Raw genomic sequence first — 19,483 nt, 5'->3', positions numbered from 1 at the left:
GCACTATCTCGGGAAGTGCTACAACTGCACGGATGGTTTCTATACATTCCAAAGTCACAGCTGGTTCCTACCACACGCTTACTGTTCCTGGGGATGGTTCTGGACACAGAACAGAAAAAAGCATTTCTCCTGCAGGAGAAAGCCAAGGAGCTGTCATCTCTAGTCAAAGACCTCCTGAAACCAAAACAGATATCGGTGCATCACTGCACACGAGTCCTGGGAAAAATGATAGCTTCTTACGAAGCAGAATTCCATTCGGCAGGTTCCATGCAAGAACCTTTCAGTGGGACCTCTTGGACAAGTGGTCGGGATCGCATCTTCAGATGCATCGGCTGATAACCCTGTCTCCAAGGACCAGGGTATCTCTACTGTGGTGGCTGCAGAGTGCTCATCTTCAAGAGGGCCGCAGATTCGGCATACAGGACTGGGTCCTGGTAACCACGGATGCCAGCCTTCGAGGCTGGGGGGCAGTCACACAGGGAAGAAATTTCCAAGGACTTTGGTCAAGTCAGGAGTCGTCCCTACACATAAATATTCTGGAACTGAGGGCCATTTACAATGCCCTAAGTCTGGCAAGGCCTCTGCTTCAAAACCAGCCGGTACTGATCCAATCAGACAACATCACGGCAGTCGCCCATGTAAACCGACAGGGCGGCACAAGAAGCAGGATGGCGATGGCAGAAGCCACAAGGATTCTCCGATGGGCGGAAAATCACGTCTTAGCACTGTCAGCAGTGTTCATTCCGGGAGTGGTCAACTGGGAAGCAGACTTCCTCAGCAGACACGACCTACACCCGGGAGAGTGGGGACTTCATCCAGAAGTCTTCCAACTGTTGGTAAACTGTTGGGAAAGGCCACAGGTGGACATGATGGCGTCCCGCCAAAACAAAAAACTAGATATTGCGCCAGGTCAAGGGACCCTCAGGCGATAGCTGTGGACGCTCTAGTGACACCGTGGGTGTACCAGTCGGTTTATGTATTCCCTCCTCTGCCTCTCATACCAAATGTGCTGAGAATAATAAGAAAACGAGGAGTAAGAACGATACTCGTGGTTCCGGATGGGCCAAGAAGAGCTTGGTACCCAGAACTTCAAGAAATGATATCAGAGGACCCATGGCCTCTACCGCTCAGACAGGATCTGCTACAGCAGGGGCCCTGTCTGTTCCAAGACTTACCGCGGCTGCGTTTGACGGCATGGCGGTTGAATTCCGGATCCTAAAGGAAAAGGGCATCCCGGAGGAAGTCATTCCTACGCTGATAAAAGCCAGGAAAGAAGTAACCGCAAACCATTATCACCGTATTTGGCGAAAATATGTTGCGTGGTGTGAGGCCAGGAAGGCCCCAACAGAGGAATTTCAGCTGGGTCGTTTTCTGCACTTCCTACAGTCAGGAGTGACTATGGGCCTAAACTTGGGTTCCATTAAGGTCCAGATTTCGGCTCTGTCGATTTTCTTCCAGAAAGAACTGGCTTCACTGCCTGGAGTTCAGACATTTGTAAAGGGAGTGCTACATATTCAGCCCCCTTTTGTGCCTCCTGTGGCACCTTGGGATCTCAACGTGGTGTTGAGTTTCCTGAAATCACATTGGTTTGAGCCACTTAAAACTGTGGATTTGAAATATCTCACGTGGAAAGTGGTCATGTTATTGGCCTTGGCTTCGGCCAGGCGTGTGTCAGAATTGGTGGCTTTGTCATGTAAAAGCCCTTATCTTCCATATGGATAGGGCAGAATTGAGGACTCGTCCCCAGTTTCTCCCTAAGGTGGTATCAGCTTTTCACTTGAACCAACCTATTGTAGTGCCTGCGGCTACTAGGGACTTGGAAGATTCCAAGTTACTGGACCTAGTCAGGGCCTTAAAAATTTATATTTCCAGGACGGCTGGAGTCAGGAAAATTGACTCGCTTTTTATCCTGTAGGCACCCAACAAAATAGGTGCTCCTGCTTCTAAGCAGACTATTGCTGGCTGAATTTGTAGCACAATTCAGCTGGAGCATTCTGCGGCTGGATTGCTGTATCCTAAATCAGTAAAAGCCCATTCCACGAGGAAAGTGGGCTCATCTTGGGCGGCTGCCCGAGGGGTCTCGGCTTTACAACTTTGCCGAGCTGTAACTTGGTCAGGGGCAAACACGTTTGCAAAATTCAAAAAATTTGATACCCTGGCTGAGGAGGACCTTGAGTTCTCTCATTCGGTGCTGCAGAGTCATCCGCACTCTCCCGCCCGTTTGGGAGCTTTGGTATAATCCCCATGGTCCTTACGGAGTTCCCAGCATCCACTAGGACGTCAGAGAAAATAAGATTTTACTCACCGGTAAATCTATTTCTCGTAGTCCGTAGTGGATGCTGGGCGCCCATCCCAAGTGCGGATTGTCTGCAATACTTGTATGTAGTTATTGCCTAACTAAGGGTTATTGTTGAGCCATCTGTTGAGAGGCTCAGTTATATTTCATACTGTTAACTGGGTATAGTATCACAAGTTATACGGTGTGATTGGTGTGGCTGGTATGAGTCTTACCCGGGATTCAAAATCCTTCCTTATTGTGTCAGCTCTTCCGGGCACAGTATCCTAACTGAGGCTTGGAGGAGGGTCATAGTGGGAGGAGCCAGTGCACACCAAGTAGTCTAAAAGCTTTCTTTTAGTTGTGCCCAGTCTCCTGCGGAGCCGCTATTCCCCATGGTCCTTACGGAGTTCCCAGCATCCACTACGGACTACGAGAAATAGATTTACCGGTGAGTAAAATCTTATTATTTCTCACTACCACCCACATCATTTTATTTTTGTCTATGTACCATTAGCACATAAAACTACTTCACAATCTCTGCTGCCATCTTCTGTACAGTTACTGTATCTTTATTGTATGCGTGCTATTTATGTAAACAATGAACCTAAAGTACAGGTTAACCCATTAATTAGAAGGCAGTTTTTTAGGATTCCCATGACTTACCAGGATGTGTCATACTGTATGAACACTTGATAAATAATCTGGGTACAATGTAGTGTGTGTTCGGAACCAATTTTAGTTTGTGACCCTTTAGCCTATTCAGTCCTTCAACAAACATATTGCTTATACTCTTTCTCTCTTTTATAGTTATATAACTATTGTGTTAGAATTACACATATATCCCTAACCCCCCTAGTGCCTAACCCTAACCCTCCTCCCTGGGCCCTAACCCTAACCCCACCTCGATACTCACCGTTGGGATGTTGTCTGTCAGTGTCCCGGGGGCCAGTCTTCTGAGGGGTGTCGGCATTCCGGCGATGGTCACATGACCGCTGGCATCCCCTCCGCCGGGATGCCAAATGCACCGTCATAGCAGCAAGTGGAATATGTATATAATTCTAACAGAATAGTGACAACTGTAATTAGTTTACGCTGATAACATACAGCCCAGGCACATAAACCTCAGTATTGACATATTTCAATCTCAGATCATTTTTAGTACTGTATGTATGTTACTAAAGACAACTGTACAATTTAGTTGTCTAATGCCCATTTTTTATTTGGCAAATGACTAACCCTTACAAATCTCTCTTTCCTGACACTGAACATTATAAAACTCTCAAGGGTCTATTTATCAAGCAGTGAAAAAAAGTGTCCACTTCTTGGGACAGTTTACCAGCAGGGTTACTGTAGAGAAATCACTGTTCCCCATAGCCTGGTATGCGGACTGTGATGGGTGAGCCACTCATTACAGTGCTATAAATTCTGCTCATCTCAAGTCTTGATAACTACATAATACATCCTCAGGATTGCGTTATGTTTATTTACTGTGTGGTCCAGCAACCAAAGTATTCATAAGATGTACTCCTCATGCACGACCTTCAGTTCTTGCAGTATAGAAGCTGGTACAAAACTTGGGCACATACTACCTTATCTGCTTGCACATGCCCTTGCACACACCCAGTATGGAGATGTAACTAGATTGTTCTTGGGGATGGGCAGACTTTCCAGACTGCATATGCACACTATTGTATACACAATTATTACACAAAGAGGTATTTCACAAGATCGCTACTCTACAGGCAAAGGCTATTTTACACGTTTTAGGGGGAGCTTCTTACATAAACCATCTCACAAATCTCTACTTTAATAAACTGTAGCGGTACATAATTCTGTTGTACAGCAGCCAAAATCCAGTCTGTGTTAAATAGACCCCTAAAAGATTGACTCAGCACTAAGGGCTCAATACTCCCCATCCCAGTTATCATCATCACTTTTTCCTTTCCTCTGCTGTACTCTTCCCAGTTGCTGCCAGCTTAATGTCCCCAGTGAAGTTTTAACATTTAATTGCTGGGTCTAGATAATGGCCCTCATTCCGAGTTGTTCGCTCGCAAGCTGCTTTTAGCAGATTTACTCACGCTAAGCCGCCGCCTACTGGGAGTGAATCTTAGCATCTTAAAATTGCGAACGACGTATTCGCAATATTGCGATTACACCTCTCTTAGCAGTTTCTGAGTAGCTCGAGACTTACTCTGCCAGTGCGATCAGTTCAGTGCTTGTCGTTCCTGGTTTGACGTCACAAACACACCCAGCGTTCGCCCAGACACTCCTCCGTTTCTCCAGCCACTCCCGCATTTTCCCCAGAAACGGTAGCGTTTTTTCACACACTCCCATAAAACGGCCAGTTTCCGCCCAGTAACACCCACTTCCTGTCAATCACACTACGATCACCAGAACGATGAAAAAGCTGCGAGTAAAATTCCTAACAGCATAGCAAATTTACTTGGCGCAGTCGCACTGCGAACATTGCGCATGCGCACTAAGCGGAAATTCGCTGCAATGCGAAAAAAATTACCGAGCGAACAACTCGGAATGACCACCAATGAGCAAAAAAGAGAGAGAGAAACTAGGTACTCCATTTAAGGGGCACACTCTTAATGGGTATAGATGATGCAGTTCTCTCAAGATGGTGTTACTTAGGGGGACATTTACTAAGCAGTGATAAAAGTGGAGAAGTTAGTCAGTGGAGAAGTTGCCCATGGCAACCAATCAGCATTGATATAACATATATAATTTGCATACTATAACAGTATACAGAGCAGCTGATTGGTTGATATTGGCAATTTCTCCACTGGCTCACTTCTCCACTTTTATCACTGTTTAGTACATGTCCCCCTAAGTCTTGAAAAGCTACAGTAGGTGTTTTGCCATTCGATGAACTGACTGTGCGGTCGCGCAGAGAGTTGGTGACAACCGGTGTGCACCCTGGATCTCCTTGCGCGCCGAAGGCGCGATCGCGACAAAAGGGTTTGTGGCCACATATAAGGCAGCGTGGCCACATGCATAGAGGGCGTGGTCTAATGGGGATCCCGAACTCGTAACTCCGGGGTTGTGCCCAGCATCTCCGGAGATGCTGGGCTGTACTGGGCAGCCCCCGGAGACACTCTTCCTTCGCTCTCAGCTCCTCATCAATGACAGGAGCCAGGTGCTATACGAGGCTGTCACACTGCAGCACCCAACTCCTGTCACTGCGGACTGAGCAAGCACTTTGGTGTAACACCCTCTGAGGCGGACATTCAGATGTGGGCCGCGACACCCAGGTGCGGGCAGTACCCCCCGCACCAACCTTATAACGCCACTGCGGACACGCAAGACAGCTGCCGCAGGTCTTTCCTAGAGTTCAGAAAACCTCTGTCCTCGTATGGAGATCCTGGCCTCATCTCTCCCGTGCAATGGTGGAGACAAACCTCTGTCTTGAGAAACGAAGGCTACCGCCTCCCCACCCCAAATGGCAGCAGACTGTCAAATACTGACAGCCTGATGCTTTAGTGCACACACGCAGTACAGGTTCGGCACATGCGCAAAGTACAGAACATCTATACTTTGCCGCATGTGCTGCAAGTACGTCGGAACCTGAATCAGGCCCATTGTATAATAGGATTTTACTTACCGGTAAATCTATTTCTCGTAGTCCGTAGAGGATGCTGGGGACTCCGTAAGGACCATGGGGAATAGACGGGCTCCGCAGGAGATAGGGCACTTTAAGAAAGCTTTGGATACTGGTGTGCTCTGGCTCCTCCCTCTATGCCCCTCCTCCAGACCTCAGTTAGAGAAACTGTGCCCAGAGGATATGAACAGTACGAGAAAAGGATTTATGTAACCTAAGGGCGAGATTCATACCAGCCACACCAATCACACCATATAACTTGTGATAAACTACCCAGTTAACAGTATGAACAAGTAACATAGCCTCGGTTCAAGACCGACCGACTACAACATAACCCTTATGTAAGCAATAACTATATACAAGCATTGCAGAAGAAGTCCGCACTTGGGACGGGCGCCCAGTATCCACTACGGACTACGAGAAATAGATTTACCGGTAAGTAAAATCTTATTTTCTCTAACGTCCTAGTGGATGCTGGGGACTCCGTAAGGACCATGGGGATTATACCAAAGCTCCCAAACGGGCGGGAGAGTGCGGATGACTCTGCAGCACCGATTGAGCAAACAGGAGGTCCTCCTCAGCCAGGGTATTAAACTTATAGAACTTTGCAAAGGTGTTTGACCCCGACCAAGTAGCAGCTCGGCACAGTTGTAGTGCCGAGACCCCTCGGGCAGCCGCCCAAGAAGAGCCCACCTTCCTAGTGGAATGGGCCTTAACCGATTTAGGCAATGGCAATCCTGCCGTAGAATGCGCTTGCTGAATCGTGTTACAGATCCAGCGAGCAATTGTCTACTTTGAAGCAGGAGCGCCAACCTTGTTGGCCGCATACAGAACAAACAGAGCTTCAGTCTTCCTGATCCTAGCTGTTCTGGTCACGTAAATCTTCAAAGCCCTGACCACATCCAGGGACTCTGAGTCCTCCAAGTCCCGTGTAGCCACAGGCACGACAATAGGTTGGTTCATATGAAAAGATGAGACCACCTTGGGCAGAAATTGAGGACGAGTCCTCAACTCTGCCCTATCCACGTGAAAAATCAGGTATGGGCTTTTATATGATAAAGCCGCTAATTCCGAAACACGCCTTGCAGAAGCTAAGGTCAACAACATGACCACTTTCCAAGTGAGGTATTTCAACTCCACTGTTTTGAGTGGTTCAAACCAAGGTGACTTGAGGAAACTTAATACCACGTTAAGATCCCAAGGTGCCACCGGAGGTACAAAGGGAGGCTGAATATGCAGCACTCCCTTCACAAAAGTCTGTACTTCAGGAATAGAAAGCCAATTCTCTTTGAAAGAAAATGGATAAGGCCGAAATTTGGACCTTTATGGACCCTAACTTTAGGCCCAAATTCACTCCCGTTTGAAGGAAGTGAAGCAGACGGCCCAAATGGAACTCCTCCGTAGGAGCAGTTCTGGCCTCACACCAAGAAACATATTTCCGCCATATACGGTGATCAGGGTAGGAATGACCTCCAGAGGAATCCATTTTTCAGCTATGATCCGGCGTTCAACCGCCATGCCGTCAAACGCAGCCGCGGTAAGTCTTGGAACCTGCCGAAGGGGATGGCCTCGTATGAAGCCACCATCTTCCCCAGAACCTTTGTGCAATGATGCACCGAAACCTTTTTTGGCTTTAAAAGGTTCCTGACCAGGGCTATGAGCTCCTGATGAAAACAAAAAGGAAAAGATACTACTTCACCAGCGCCTGCCCCGTTTAAAGCGGAGCAATCCACCTCTTACTCTCCGTTGATTTCTCCTAATTAGGAGTATTCATATCAATTGATGACCGGAAAGAGAGGAGAATGCAGAGAATAGTGTGATACCATAAAAACAAATATTTAATAACATCAACCTTCTAAAAAACACATGAAATAGATATTCCAATATGGAAAACGCTGGTGAAGTAGTATCTTTTCCTTTTTGTTTTCATCACTTACCTTTTGGGGTTGGAAAAGCCCCTTTTTAAGATACTGCACTGACTAGTTGCCATTGCGCACTGTTGGGTACTGTTTAAAATTCTTTTTCACATGCTATGAGCTCCTGAGCCTTCTCCACCGGAAGAAAAACTCTTTTTTGGTCTGTGTCTAGAATCAGGCCCAAAAAGGTCAGACGCGTTGCAGGTACTAGCTGGGATTTCGGTAAATTGAGAATCCAGCCGTGCATCTGCAACTTCTTCACGGACAGAGACACGCTGTCCAGCAACTTCTCCCGAGATCTCGCCTTTATAAGGAGATCGTCCAAGTACGGGATAATTGTGACTCCCTGCTTGCGCAGGAGCACCATCATTTCCGCCATTACCTTGGTGTAAATTCTCGGGGCCGTGGAAAGACCAAACGGCAACGTCTGAAATTGGTAGTGACAATCCTGTACTGCAAATCTCACCTGTTGAATGTACAATTTGTGAATTGCCGCTAACACTAGCTCCCTCTCTGACGGGGAAGCCGGCAGAGCCGATTTGAAAAACCGGCGACCCAGACGTGGCTGAAAAGACGAAGACGTGCCCCCACTTGATCTGACTCCCCCCCCCCCCCCCCCCCCCCGGTAAGCCCCAGCGTCATGCTGTGGCCTTTGCAGAAGTAGGGGAGGACTTCTGCTCCTGGGAACTAGCTGAGTGCAGCGTTTTTCCCTTGCCTTTACCGCTGGCAACGAAGAACGATCCTCGTACCTTCTTGTTTTATGGGAACGAAAGGACTGCATTGGATAATGTGGTACTTTCTTAGAATGCTGCGGGGGAACATAAGGTAAAAAGTTCGATTTACCGGCCGCAGCAGTAGAGACTAGGTCCGAGAGGCCTTCTCCAAACAACTCCTCCCCCTTGTAAGGCAATGACTCCATATGCTGCTTTGAGTCGGCGTCTCCCGTCCACTGTCGGGTCCACAAGAGCCGCCTAGCAGAAATAGACATAGCGTTTATTCTAGAGCTTAGTAAACAAAAGTCTCTGTGAGCATCCCTCATATACAAGACAGCATCTCTGATATGCTCCATGGTCATTAGAATGGTATCCCTATCTAAGGTGTCCTTCTCCGTAGATAAGGAGTCTGCCCATGCCACAACAGCACTACAAACCCAGGCCGACGCCATAGCCGGCCTAACTATAGTTCCTGAATGTGTGTAAATGTGCTTCATGGTAATTCCCTGCTTGCGATCAGCAGGATCCTTGAGGGAAGCAGTATCCGGAGAAGGCAGTGCCACCTTCTTGGATAAGCGTGTCAGCGCCTTGTCTACTTTAGGCGCAGATTCCCATCGTATCCGATCCTTCTGTGGAAAAGGATACGCCATGAGAATCCTTTTGGGAACATGGAGTCTCCTATCCGGAGATTCCCAAGCCTTTTCGCATAATTCGCTTAGCTCAAATGAGGACGGAAACGTTACCTCAGGCTTTTTCCCTTTATACATGTGAACCCTCGTGTCAGGGACAGGGGGCTCCTCCGTGATATGCAAAACCTCTTTTATGGCAATAATCATGTACCTAATACCTTTTGCCACCTTTGGCTGCAATTTTGCATCCTCATAGTCGACACTAGAGTCAGTATCTGTGTCGGAATCTGTGTCAGCGACCTGGGATATGGGGCTCTTTTGAGACCCTGAAGGTCCTGGCACCACAGGGACAGGCACGGACTGGCTACCTGACTGATCCCTAGCTTCAGCCTTGTCTAATCTTTTATGCAGGAGATTTACATTTGCATTCAAGACATTCAGCATATCCACCCAGTCCGGTGTCGGCGTTGCCGACGGCGACCTGACATTCAAGCACTCCCCCTCCACACACGTACCGACACACTGCACACACCCAGGGAAACTTTTTCTGAAGACAGTATCCCCTGAAAGGCCCTTTGGAGAGACAGAGAGAGAGTATGCCAGCACACACCCCAGCGCAACAACCTGGAGACCAACACAGAATGCTTTTCCCCAGCAGCGCTGTATTATACTTTATCCGCCAATTATGTGCCCCCCCCTCTCTTTTTAAACTCCCTTCACCGTGTGTAAGCAGGGGAGAGTCCGGGAGCTTCCTCTGTGGAGAGAGAAATGGCGCTGGTGAGTGCTGAGGGAGAAGCCCCGCCCCCTCGGCGGCGGGCTTCTGTCCCGCTCAAAATCGTGTAAAATGGCGGGGGCTCAATTATATACATGTAGAGTGCCCAGCTGTACATGTATATACCTATTTGCCATCTAAGAGGTGTTATTATTGCTGCCCAGGGCGCCCCCCCCCTGCGCCCTGCACCCATACAGTGACCGGAGTGTGTGAGGTGATGTGGAGCAATGACGCACAGCTGCAGTGCTGTGCGTTACCTCTGTGAAGCTAAAGGCTTCTGCCGCCTGAGACGTCTTCTTGCTTTTGTTCTTCTGGCTCTGTGAGGAGAACGGCGGCGTGGCCGCCCAGGACGAACCTGTGTTCACCCCCTCTGAAGCTAATGGTGTACAGTAGCCGAGGAAGCAGATCCTATCAGTTAAGTAGGTCTGCCCCTCTCTCCTCAGTCCCTCGATGCAGGGAGCCTGTTGCCAGCAGTGCTCCCTGTGAAAAAGTAAAAATCCAAACAAAAATGCTTTCTGTAGCAAAGAACTCAAGAGAGCTCCCTGCAGTGCGCCCTTCATCCTCTGGGCACAGTGTAAAACTGCGGTCTGGAGGAGGGACATAGAGGGAGGAGCCAGTGCACACCCAGAATCCAAAGCTTTCTTAAAGTGCCCTATCTCCTGCGGAGCCCGTCTATTCCCCATGGTCCTTACGGAGTCCCCAGCATCCTCTAGGACGTTAGAGAAATTAGGATTGTAGATCTCTTACAACAACTCATCTAAAATGTCTGCTATAGTGAAAATACACAGATGAGTTTGCATGTGGGTGAAAGGCAGAATTGCTGGTAGTCCTGTGTCAGTCTGCAGTTTTCTTTACATGTAAGCACACTTTAGAAAAGCAAGCTGGGCGACCTTGTCCTGCGATGGGCAGCCCCAGCATGCGAGGCAAAGGATTGCAAATTCTGCTAAAAAGCTGAATTAGCAATCCTTACTGAATAGGGTCCTTAGTATAGATCAATAACTGCTGATTCAAACGTTGGAAATAATAAATATTAAGCAATGCAAGGGTGTAATGCAATTACCTGCAAATTAATGAATTATTTGCACAGAGAATACACAGCTAATGATTACTCTGTGATGAATACAAGAACTATAACTATTTCTCTTTTCACTTAAGAACTGGACAGCGCAGAAGAACTGGAGAAAAAGAGAATATGTAGAATTGTTACAAAGGATTTCCCTCAGTATTTTGCGGTTGTGTCTCGGATAAAGCAAGAGAGTAACCAGATTGGACCTGAAGGAGGAATTCTGAAGAGTACAGCAGTCCCACGTGTTCAGGCGTCCTTTCCAGAGGGGGCACTGACTAAAAGAATTCGTGTTGGGCTACAGGTAATTGCCTTGGATAATGAGTGGGAGTAAATGTGTCCACTCATGCCGATGGCCACCAAGACTTCATGTGAGCCCCGTAGAGAGTGGGTAAGGCCAAGCATGGTGGCATGTCTACACCTTGTTCAGAATATGAGGCCCTGTGAACATTTTGTTGCTCCGCTTCCCTTATTGATTCAGGTCCCTACCAGGCACCGCAGACCAGCACGTATAATATGTATCTACTACCCCCTCTTGAAGCACTGGTTCATACTACAGGGACTAATATGGGACTTCTAAGTGGAGAAAATGTGCCCAAGTAGGGGACATATGTAATAGGGTCCGAGTTTGCCTGGTGTTGCGGGATGCCTACTGATCTCTGGCTTTTTTTTAAGTGGCAATCATTTACAAGGCCTTGGAAATGATTGCCACTTTAAAAAAACATCCAAGATTGGCTGGCATCCCGCACCTCCGGCAAACTTGGGCCCTATTACGTATGCCACATGCTATTTGTTGTTGTTGTGTGTGTTTAAATAGTATTGTGTAAGATTATATTACCCAACTATCCCAGTTTTAGTAATAATTCCCCATCCCTCACTTCTAAATTTCCTTCTTTATGTCAGACATCTAGACAAGTACTTGTATGAATGCAGTATCTGACTGGGGCATGAAAGGCCCACCGTGGAAATCCAGTGGTAAGGGCCCGTGTTTAGAGGTTTGGCTATCCATTAGAGAGTGCATTTTATGGGCTTCTTGATAAATATATATAGTAAATACTCCTAGTGCATGCATGATAATTTACCAGATTAATAACAGCAATGCGCTGTAGAAAATATGCCATAATCATGTGCAGTATATGGTAACTAGAGATGTGCACAGGAAATTTTTCGGATTTTGTGTTTTGATTTTGGATTCGGTTCCGTGGCCGTGTTTTGGATTTGGACACGTTTTGGCAAAACCTCCCTGAAATTTTTTTGTCAGATTCGGGTGTGTTTTGGATTCGGGTGTTTTTTTTTCAAAAACCCGTCAAAAACAGCTTAAATCATAGAATTTGGGGTAATTTTGATCCTATAGTATTATTACCCTCAATAACCATAATTTACACTCATTTCCAGTCTATTCTGAACACCTCACAATATTATTTTTAGTCCTAAAATTTGCACCGAGGTCGCTGGATGACTAAGCTAAGCGACCCAAGTGGCCGGCACAAACACCTGGCCCATCTAGGAGTGGCACTGCAGTGTCAGACAGGATGGAGCTTAAAAAAATTGGCCCCAAACATCACATGATGCAAAGATAAATAAAAACAAAAAAGAGGTGCAAGATGGAATTGTCCTTGGGCCCTCCCACCCACCGTTATGTTGTATAAACAGGACATGCACACTTTAACAAACCCATCATTTCAGCAACAGGGTCTGCCACACAACTGTGGCTGAAATGACTGGTTGGTTTGGGCCCCCACCAAAAAAAGAAGCAATCAATCTCTCCTTGCTCAAACTGGCTCTACAGAGGCAAGATGTCCACCTCATCATCATCCTCCGATTCCTCACCCCTTTCACTGTGTACATCCCCCCCCCTCACCAAGTATTAATTCGTCCCCACTGGAATCCACCATCTCAGGTCCCTGTGTACTTTCTTGAGGCAATTGCTGGTGAATGTCTCCACGGAGGAATTGATTATAATTCATTTTGATGAACATCATCTTCTCCACATTTTGTGGCAGTAACCTCGTACGCCGATCGCTGACAAGGTGACCATCTGCACTAAACACTCTTTCGTAGTACACACTGGAGGGGGGGGGCAACTTAGGTAAAATAAAGCCAGTTTGTGCAAGGGCCTCCAAATTGTCTCTTTTTCCTGCCACTATACGTACGGACTGTCTGACGTGTCTACTTGGATGCGGTCACTCATATAATCCTTCACCATTCTTTCAGTGGTGACAGAATCATATGCAGTGACAGTAGACGACATGTCAGTAATCGTTGGCAGGTCCTTCAGTCCGGACCAGATGTCAGCACTCGCTCCAGACTGCCCTGCATCACCGCCAGCGGCAGATGTATAGGCTTGAATGGCCTTTTGCTGCTCCTCCATCCTCTGAAGCATATAGAGGGTTGAATTCCACCTCGTTACCACCTCTTGCTTCAGATGATGGCGGGGCAGGTTCAGGAGTGTTTCCTGGTGCTCCAGTCTTCGGCATGCGGTGGCTGAATGCAGAAAGTGTCCCGCAATTCTTCGGCCCACCGACAGCATCTCTTGCACACCCCTGTCGTTTTAAAAAAAATTCTGCACCACCAAATTCAATGTATGTGCAAAACATGGGATGTGCTGGAATTTGCCCACATGTAATGCACGCACAATATTGGTGGCGTTGTCTGATGTCACAAATCCCCAGGAGAGTCCAATTGGGGTAAGCCATTCTGCGATGATGTTCCTCAGTTTCCGTAAGAGGTTGTCAGCTGTGTGCCTCTTATGAAAAGCGGTGATACAAAGCGTAGCCTGCCTAGGAACGAGTTGGCGTTTGCGAGATGCTGCTACTGGTGCCGCCGCTGCTGTTGTTGCTGCGGGAGGCAATACATCTACCCAGTGGGCTGTCACAGTCATATAGTACTGCGTCTGCCCTGCTCCACTTGTCCACATGTCTGTGGTTAAGTGGACATTGGGTACAACTGCGTTTTTTAGGACACTGGTGAGTCTTTTTCTGACGTTTGTGTACATCTCGGTATCGCCTGCCTAGAGAAGTGGAACCTAGATGGTATTTGGCACCGGAGACACACTCCCTCAAGAAATTCTCTAAGTCCCTGTGAACTAACGCCGGATACCGGACGCACGTCTAACACCAACACAGCTGCCAAGGCCTGAGTTATCCGCTTTGCAACAGGATGACTGCTGTGATATTTCATCTTCCTCGCAAAGGACTGTTGGACAGTCATTTGCTTACTGGAAGTAGTACAAGTGGTCTTCCAACTTCCCCTCTGGGGTGATGATCGACTCCCAGCAGCAACAACAGCAGCGCCAGCAGCAGTAGACGTTACACTCAAGGATCCATCGGAGGAATCCCAGTCAGGAGAGGACTCGTCAGACTTGCCAGTGACATGGCCTGCAGGACTATTGGCTTTCCTGTCTAAGGAGGAAATTGACACTGAGGGAGTTGGTGGGGTGGCTTGCAGGAGCTTGGGTACAAGAGGAAGAAGGGATTTAGTTGTAAGTGGACTGCATCTGCTGTCACCCAAAGTTTTTGAACTTGTCAATGACTTCTGATGAATGCGGTCCAGGTGACGTATAAGGGAGGATGTTCCTAGGTGGTTAACGTCCTTACCCCTACTTATTACAGCTTGACAAAGGCAACACACGGCTTGACACCTGTTGTCTGCATTTCTGTTAAAATAATTCCACACCGAAGAGCTGATTTTTTTTTTTTGTCATTTGACCAGGCATGTCAATGGCCATATGTATCCCACGGACAACAGGTGTCTCCCGGGTGCCTGACTTAAACAAGCCACCTCACCATCAGAATCCTCCTTGTCAATTTCCTCCTCAGCGCCAGCAACACCCATATCCTCATCCTGGTGTACTTCAACAGTGACATCTTCAATTTGACTATCAGGAACTGGTCTGTGGGTGCTCCTTCCAGCACTTCCAGGAGGCGTGCAAATGGTGGAAGGAGCCACCTCTTCCCGTCCAGTGTTGGGAAGGTCAGGCATCGCAACCAACACAATTGGACTCTCCTTGGGGATTTGTGATTTAGAAGAACGCACAGTTCTTTGCTGTGCTTTTGCCATCTTAACTCTTTTCAGTTTTCTAGCGGGAGGATGAGTGCTTCCATCCTCATGTGAAGCTGAACCACTAGCCGTGAACATAGGCCAGGGCCTCAGCCGTTCCTTGCTACTCCGTGTCATAAATGGCATATTGGAAAGTTTACGCTTCTCCTCAGACGCTTTTAATTTAGATTTTTGGGTCATTTTACTGAACTTTAGTTTTTTGGATTTTACGTGCTCTCTACTATGACATTGAGCATCGGCCTTGGCAGACGACATTGATGGCATTGAATCGTCTCTGCCATGACTAGTGGCAGCAGCTTCAGCACTAGGTGGAAGTGGATCTTGATCTTTCCCTATTTCACCCTCCACATTTTTGTTCTCCATTTTTTAATGTGTGGAATTATATGCCAGTAATATTATTATATCAATAGCAATAGCCTACTGTACTGTACAACTATATACTGTTGTTCACCAAAATGCTGCACTGTACTACTATATATACTGCTCACAAAAATGCAGCACAGATATGGAATGGATACTTGCAGTGAGACGGAGCTTCAAGATACAGCAATGGCCTACTGTACTGTACAACTATATACTGTTGGTCACCAAAATGCTGCACTGTACTACTATATATACTGCTCACAAAAATGCAGCACAGATATGGAATGGATACTTGCAGTGACTCAGAGCTGCAAGATACAGCAATGGCCTACTGTACTGTACAACTATATACTGTTGGTCACCAAAATCCTGCACTGTACTACTTTATATACTGCTCACAAAAATGCAGCACAGATATGGAATGGATACTTGCAGTGACACGGAGCTGCAAGATACAGCAATGGCCTACTGTACTGTACAACTATATACTGTTGGTCACCAAAATGCTGCACTGTACTACTAATATATACTGCTCACAAAAATGCAGCACAGATATGGAATGGATACTTGCAGTGACACGGAGCTGCAAGATACAGCAATGGCCTACTGTACTGTACAACTATATACTGTTGGTCACCAAAATGCTGCACTGTACTACTATATATACTGCTCACAGATATGGAATGGATACTTGCAGTGACACAGAGCTGCAAGATACAGCAATGGCCTACTGTACTGTATAACTATATACTGTTGGTCACCAAAATGCTGCACTGTACTACTAAATATACTGCTCACAAAAATGCAGCACAGATATGGGATGGATACTTGCAGTGACACGGAGCTGCAAAATACAGCAATGGCCTACTGTACTGTACAACTATATACTGTTGGTCACCAAAATGCTGCACTGTACTATTATATATACTGCTCACAAAAATGCAGCACAGATATGGAATGGATACTTGCAGTGACACAGAGCTGCAAGATACAGCAATGGCCTACTGTACTGTACAAATATATACTGTTGGTCACCAAAATGCTGCACTGTACTACTATGTATACTGCTCACAAAAATACAGCACAGATATGGAATGGATACTTGCAGTGACACGGAGCTGCAATATACAGCAATGGCCTACTGTACTGTACAACTATATACTGTTGGTCACCAAAATGCAGCACACTGAGGACAGATGTTTGCAGCACACTGAGCACAGATATGGAGCCTTTCAGGCAGAGAACGTAGAAATTTGCAGCACACTGAGCACAGATATTTGCAGCACACTGAGCACAGATATGGAGCTTTTCAGGCAGAGAATGTAGCCACGTCCTCTCCGTTCAATCTCCAATGCACGAGTGAAAATGGCGGCGACGCACGGCTCTTTATATAGAATATGAATCTCGCGAGAATCCGACAGTGGGATGATGACGTTCGGCCGCGTTGGGGTTAACCAAGCAAGGCGGGAAGATCCGAGGCTGCCTCGGACCCGTGTAAAACACGTGAAGTTCGGAGGGGTTCGGATCTCAACGAACCGAACCCGCTCATCTCTAATGGTAACATATGTATAATTCAAATGTACAATCTGGAACCTGATCCATAGAGTAGGTGGTGGGCCCCTGGGCACTGGGGCACAGCGGGTGATTCCCCTGTACCCCTGTGGGTCAGTCCGACCCTGTGTGTATGAAAGGTATGCTTTTTGTGTCAAATCTTAGTGGCCAATCCAATTAGCTGCGATGGGGGTTAGTAGCCTTTGTAACGGCATAGGAACACTGACAGTTGCACCGCAAATCATCACCCCATGCAGCCTGATCTCACCCCAGACTTGTGGATTTTTGTACTCCGCCCTATGGGCCTGCTAAAAAAAATCTGTGGGTCTGGAGTTTGGTAGTACCGTAATTGCGGCATACAGGTGCACTTCCTTACGCCATAAATAAACTGGCACTAATTGGATTTGATCCCTTAGAGTTCCTCTAGTTATAGGAACAGTCTTAGAGCTATGTAAAATAAGTGAGAGGATTAAAGCCCCCAAGCCTTCCCTTCTTTTTTTTGTTACATCCCTCCCCATTTTTCTTATCTTTATCCCTTTACATAAATTGAAAGTTCAAAAACAATTATGATTTAAAAAAATTGTACACTTTGGTTAAACTCTGGTCAAGCTACTGTAAAAATCCGGTCTGGATTTGTGCCACAGCTGGTGCTAGGTAAAATGAGTGATTTTGCACTTGCAATATGCTGCCGTTTTGAGCTTTCCAATGGCATCAGCAGTGTCACAGATAATTGATTTGCTCCCTATAAATGGGAGTAGGCTTGGCTTGGGCAGAGGATGTATGGTTGGGGTCTGGGACTCCAGGTCGACAACAAAAAGGTCGACGCATCTTAGGTCGACGCCAATTGGTCGACACACCTTAGGTTGACATGGACAAAAGGTCGACATGGACAAAAGGTTGACAGGAATAATGTCGACATGGACAAATGTCGACATGAGTTTTTTATGTTTTTTTGGTGTCGTTTCTTCGTAGAGTGACCGGGAACCCCAATTAGTGCACCACGTCCCCTCGCATGGTGCCTTTGCTCCGCTCCGGTTCGCTTGGCACAGATTATCGTTCCAATCGTAGTCAATGTGGATCGTTAAGTATGAAAAAGTTCCAAAAAAGAAAAAAATTGTGAAAACTCATGTCGACCTTTTTCCATGTCGACCCTTTGTCCATGTCGACCTTTTGTCCACGTCAACCTAAGGTGCGTCGACCAATTGGTGTCGACCTAAGGTATTTCGACCTTTTTGATGTCAACCTGGAGTCCGGATGCCGAATGGTTGTTGGCGGCAGACATAGGGGCTTATTCAAACCTGATCGCTGCTGTATGTTTTCGCACAGCAGCGATCAGGTCTGAACTGCGCATGCACTGGTGCCGCAATGCGCCGGCACTTGCCAGGCAGCCGACGGCTGTCTTATCCCTGCGATCGCCTCTGCCTGATTGACAGGCAGAGGTGGTCGCTGGGCGGGAGGGGGTAGGCCGGCGGCATTTGGCCGTCATTTAAGGGGCGCAGTCCGGGCAACGCAGGCATGCCCAGACCGTTGGGGAGGCGGGCCACGGTGGCTGCGTGATGTCACACGCAACCGCTGCGACCCGGGCAGCGACGAGTAGCTCCCTGCCAGCGCGCTTGAGCTGCGCTGGCTAGGAACTAGTCTGCCCGTACAAAATCATTGTACTTGTGTGGGGAAGGGGGGGGGGGGGGTGTTGGGCCTGACATGCGGGCTGGACTAGCCTTGTGCTGGGCATCCCCCCACATGTCTAAAGCCTGATCGTAGAAACGATCAGGTCTTAATTAGGCCCATAACCTCTTCCTTTTGCATGAAAAGTAATTTCTCTTTGGTTTTGACTCAGAAATGTCAAGAAAATTGTATATAATGTACTATAAAGTATATGCACAATAATTACAGTCCTATTTGTTCAAACACAAAAAGAATTATTTGTCCCGATTTGATGTCCATTATCATTTAATGCTAAAAACTCAACACACGGCAGAAGAAAAGTGTTGTTTTTGCACCTTATGTTATATCCGTTCTGCTTGGCCGCATATTCACCTGCTCAGCTCAGCAACCAAGTACTTTTCAAATCAATTAAGTAAAAATTATATTTGAGTTAATGGAAAAATTTGAAACACTACCTGTTTTATTGTTGGTTCTTTAATTGATGCTGCATGGTTACAAATTCATTATTCAAAACATTAATAAATTACAGGCCCAACCAGTACCTGATGAACTGGTAAAAAAAGTAATTGGAAACCGAGCAACGTTCAGTCCCATCGTCACTGTGGAACCCAGAAGACGGAAATTCCACAAGCCAATAACAATGACCATTCCAGTGCCGCCACCGTCAGGTGAAGGTGTTAGTAACGGTTATAAAGGAGACACCACCCCCAGTCTGAGGCTGCTGTGCAGTATTACAGGTAAGCAGAAACTTAAAACAGGTCAGTCATTTGAATTAACCCCTGTACCTCCTTGATTTACACGGTTGGTATTCCACACTAACCTCCATGCCGGTGATTGTCTATGTCAGAATTGGGTATTCTGAATTGC

General features: G+C 47.0%; 1 protein-coding gene across 31 annotated transcripts in view; it reads left to right on the top strand.

The window, feature by feature from the left end:
- ANK3 (ankyrin 3) overlaps positions 1 to 19,483 on the top strand; it is a 1,328,922-nt gene that overhangs the window by 1,226,675 nt on the left and 82,764 nt on the right. For all 31 annotated transcript variants that reach the window (XM_063961780.1, XM_063961785.1, XM_063961778.1 and 28 more), the window contains 2 exons: positions 11,071 to 11,282; positions 19,146 to 19,353. In XM_063961780.1, the coding sequence (XP_063817850.1) occupies positions 11,071 to 11,282; positions 19,146 to 19,353 (420 nt within the window). The remainder of the gene's footprint in view (positions 1 to 11,070; positions 11,283 to 19,145; positions 19,354 to 19,483) is intronic.

The sequence above is a fragment of the Pseudophryne corroboree genome, chromosome 3 (assembly GCF_028390025.1).
Source record: "Pseudophryne corroboree isolate aPseCor3 chromosome 3, aPseCor3.hap2, whole genome shotgun sequence".
NCBI classification, from domain to species: domain Eukaryota; kingdom Metazoa; phylum Chordata; class Amphibia; order Anura; family Myobatrachidae; genus Pseudophryne; species Pseudophryne corroboree.
Note: the sequence above shows the minus strand (reverse complement) of the source record. Positions and strands in the feature narration are given on the sequence as shown.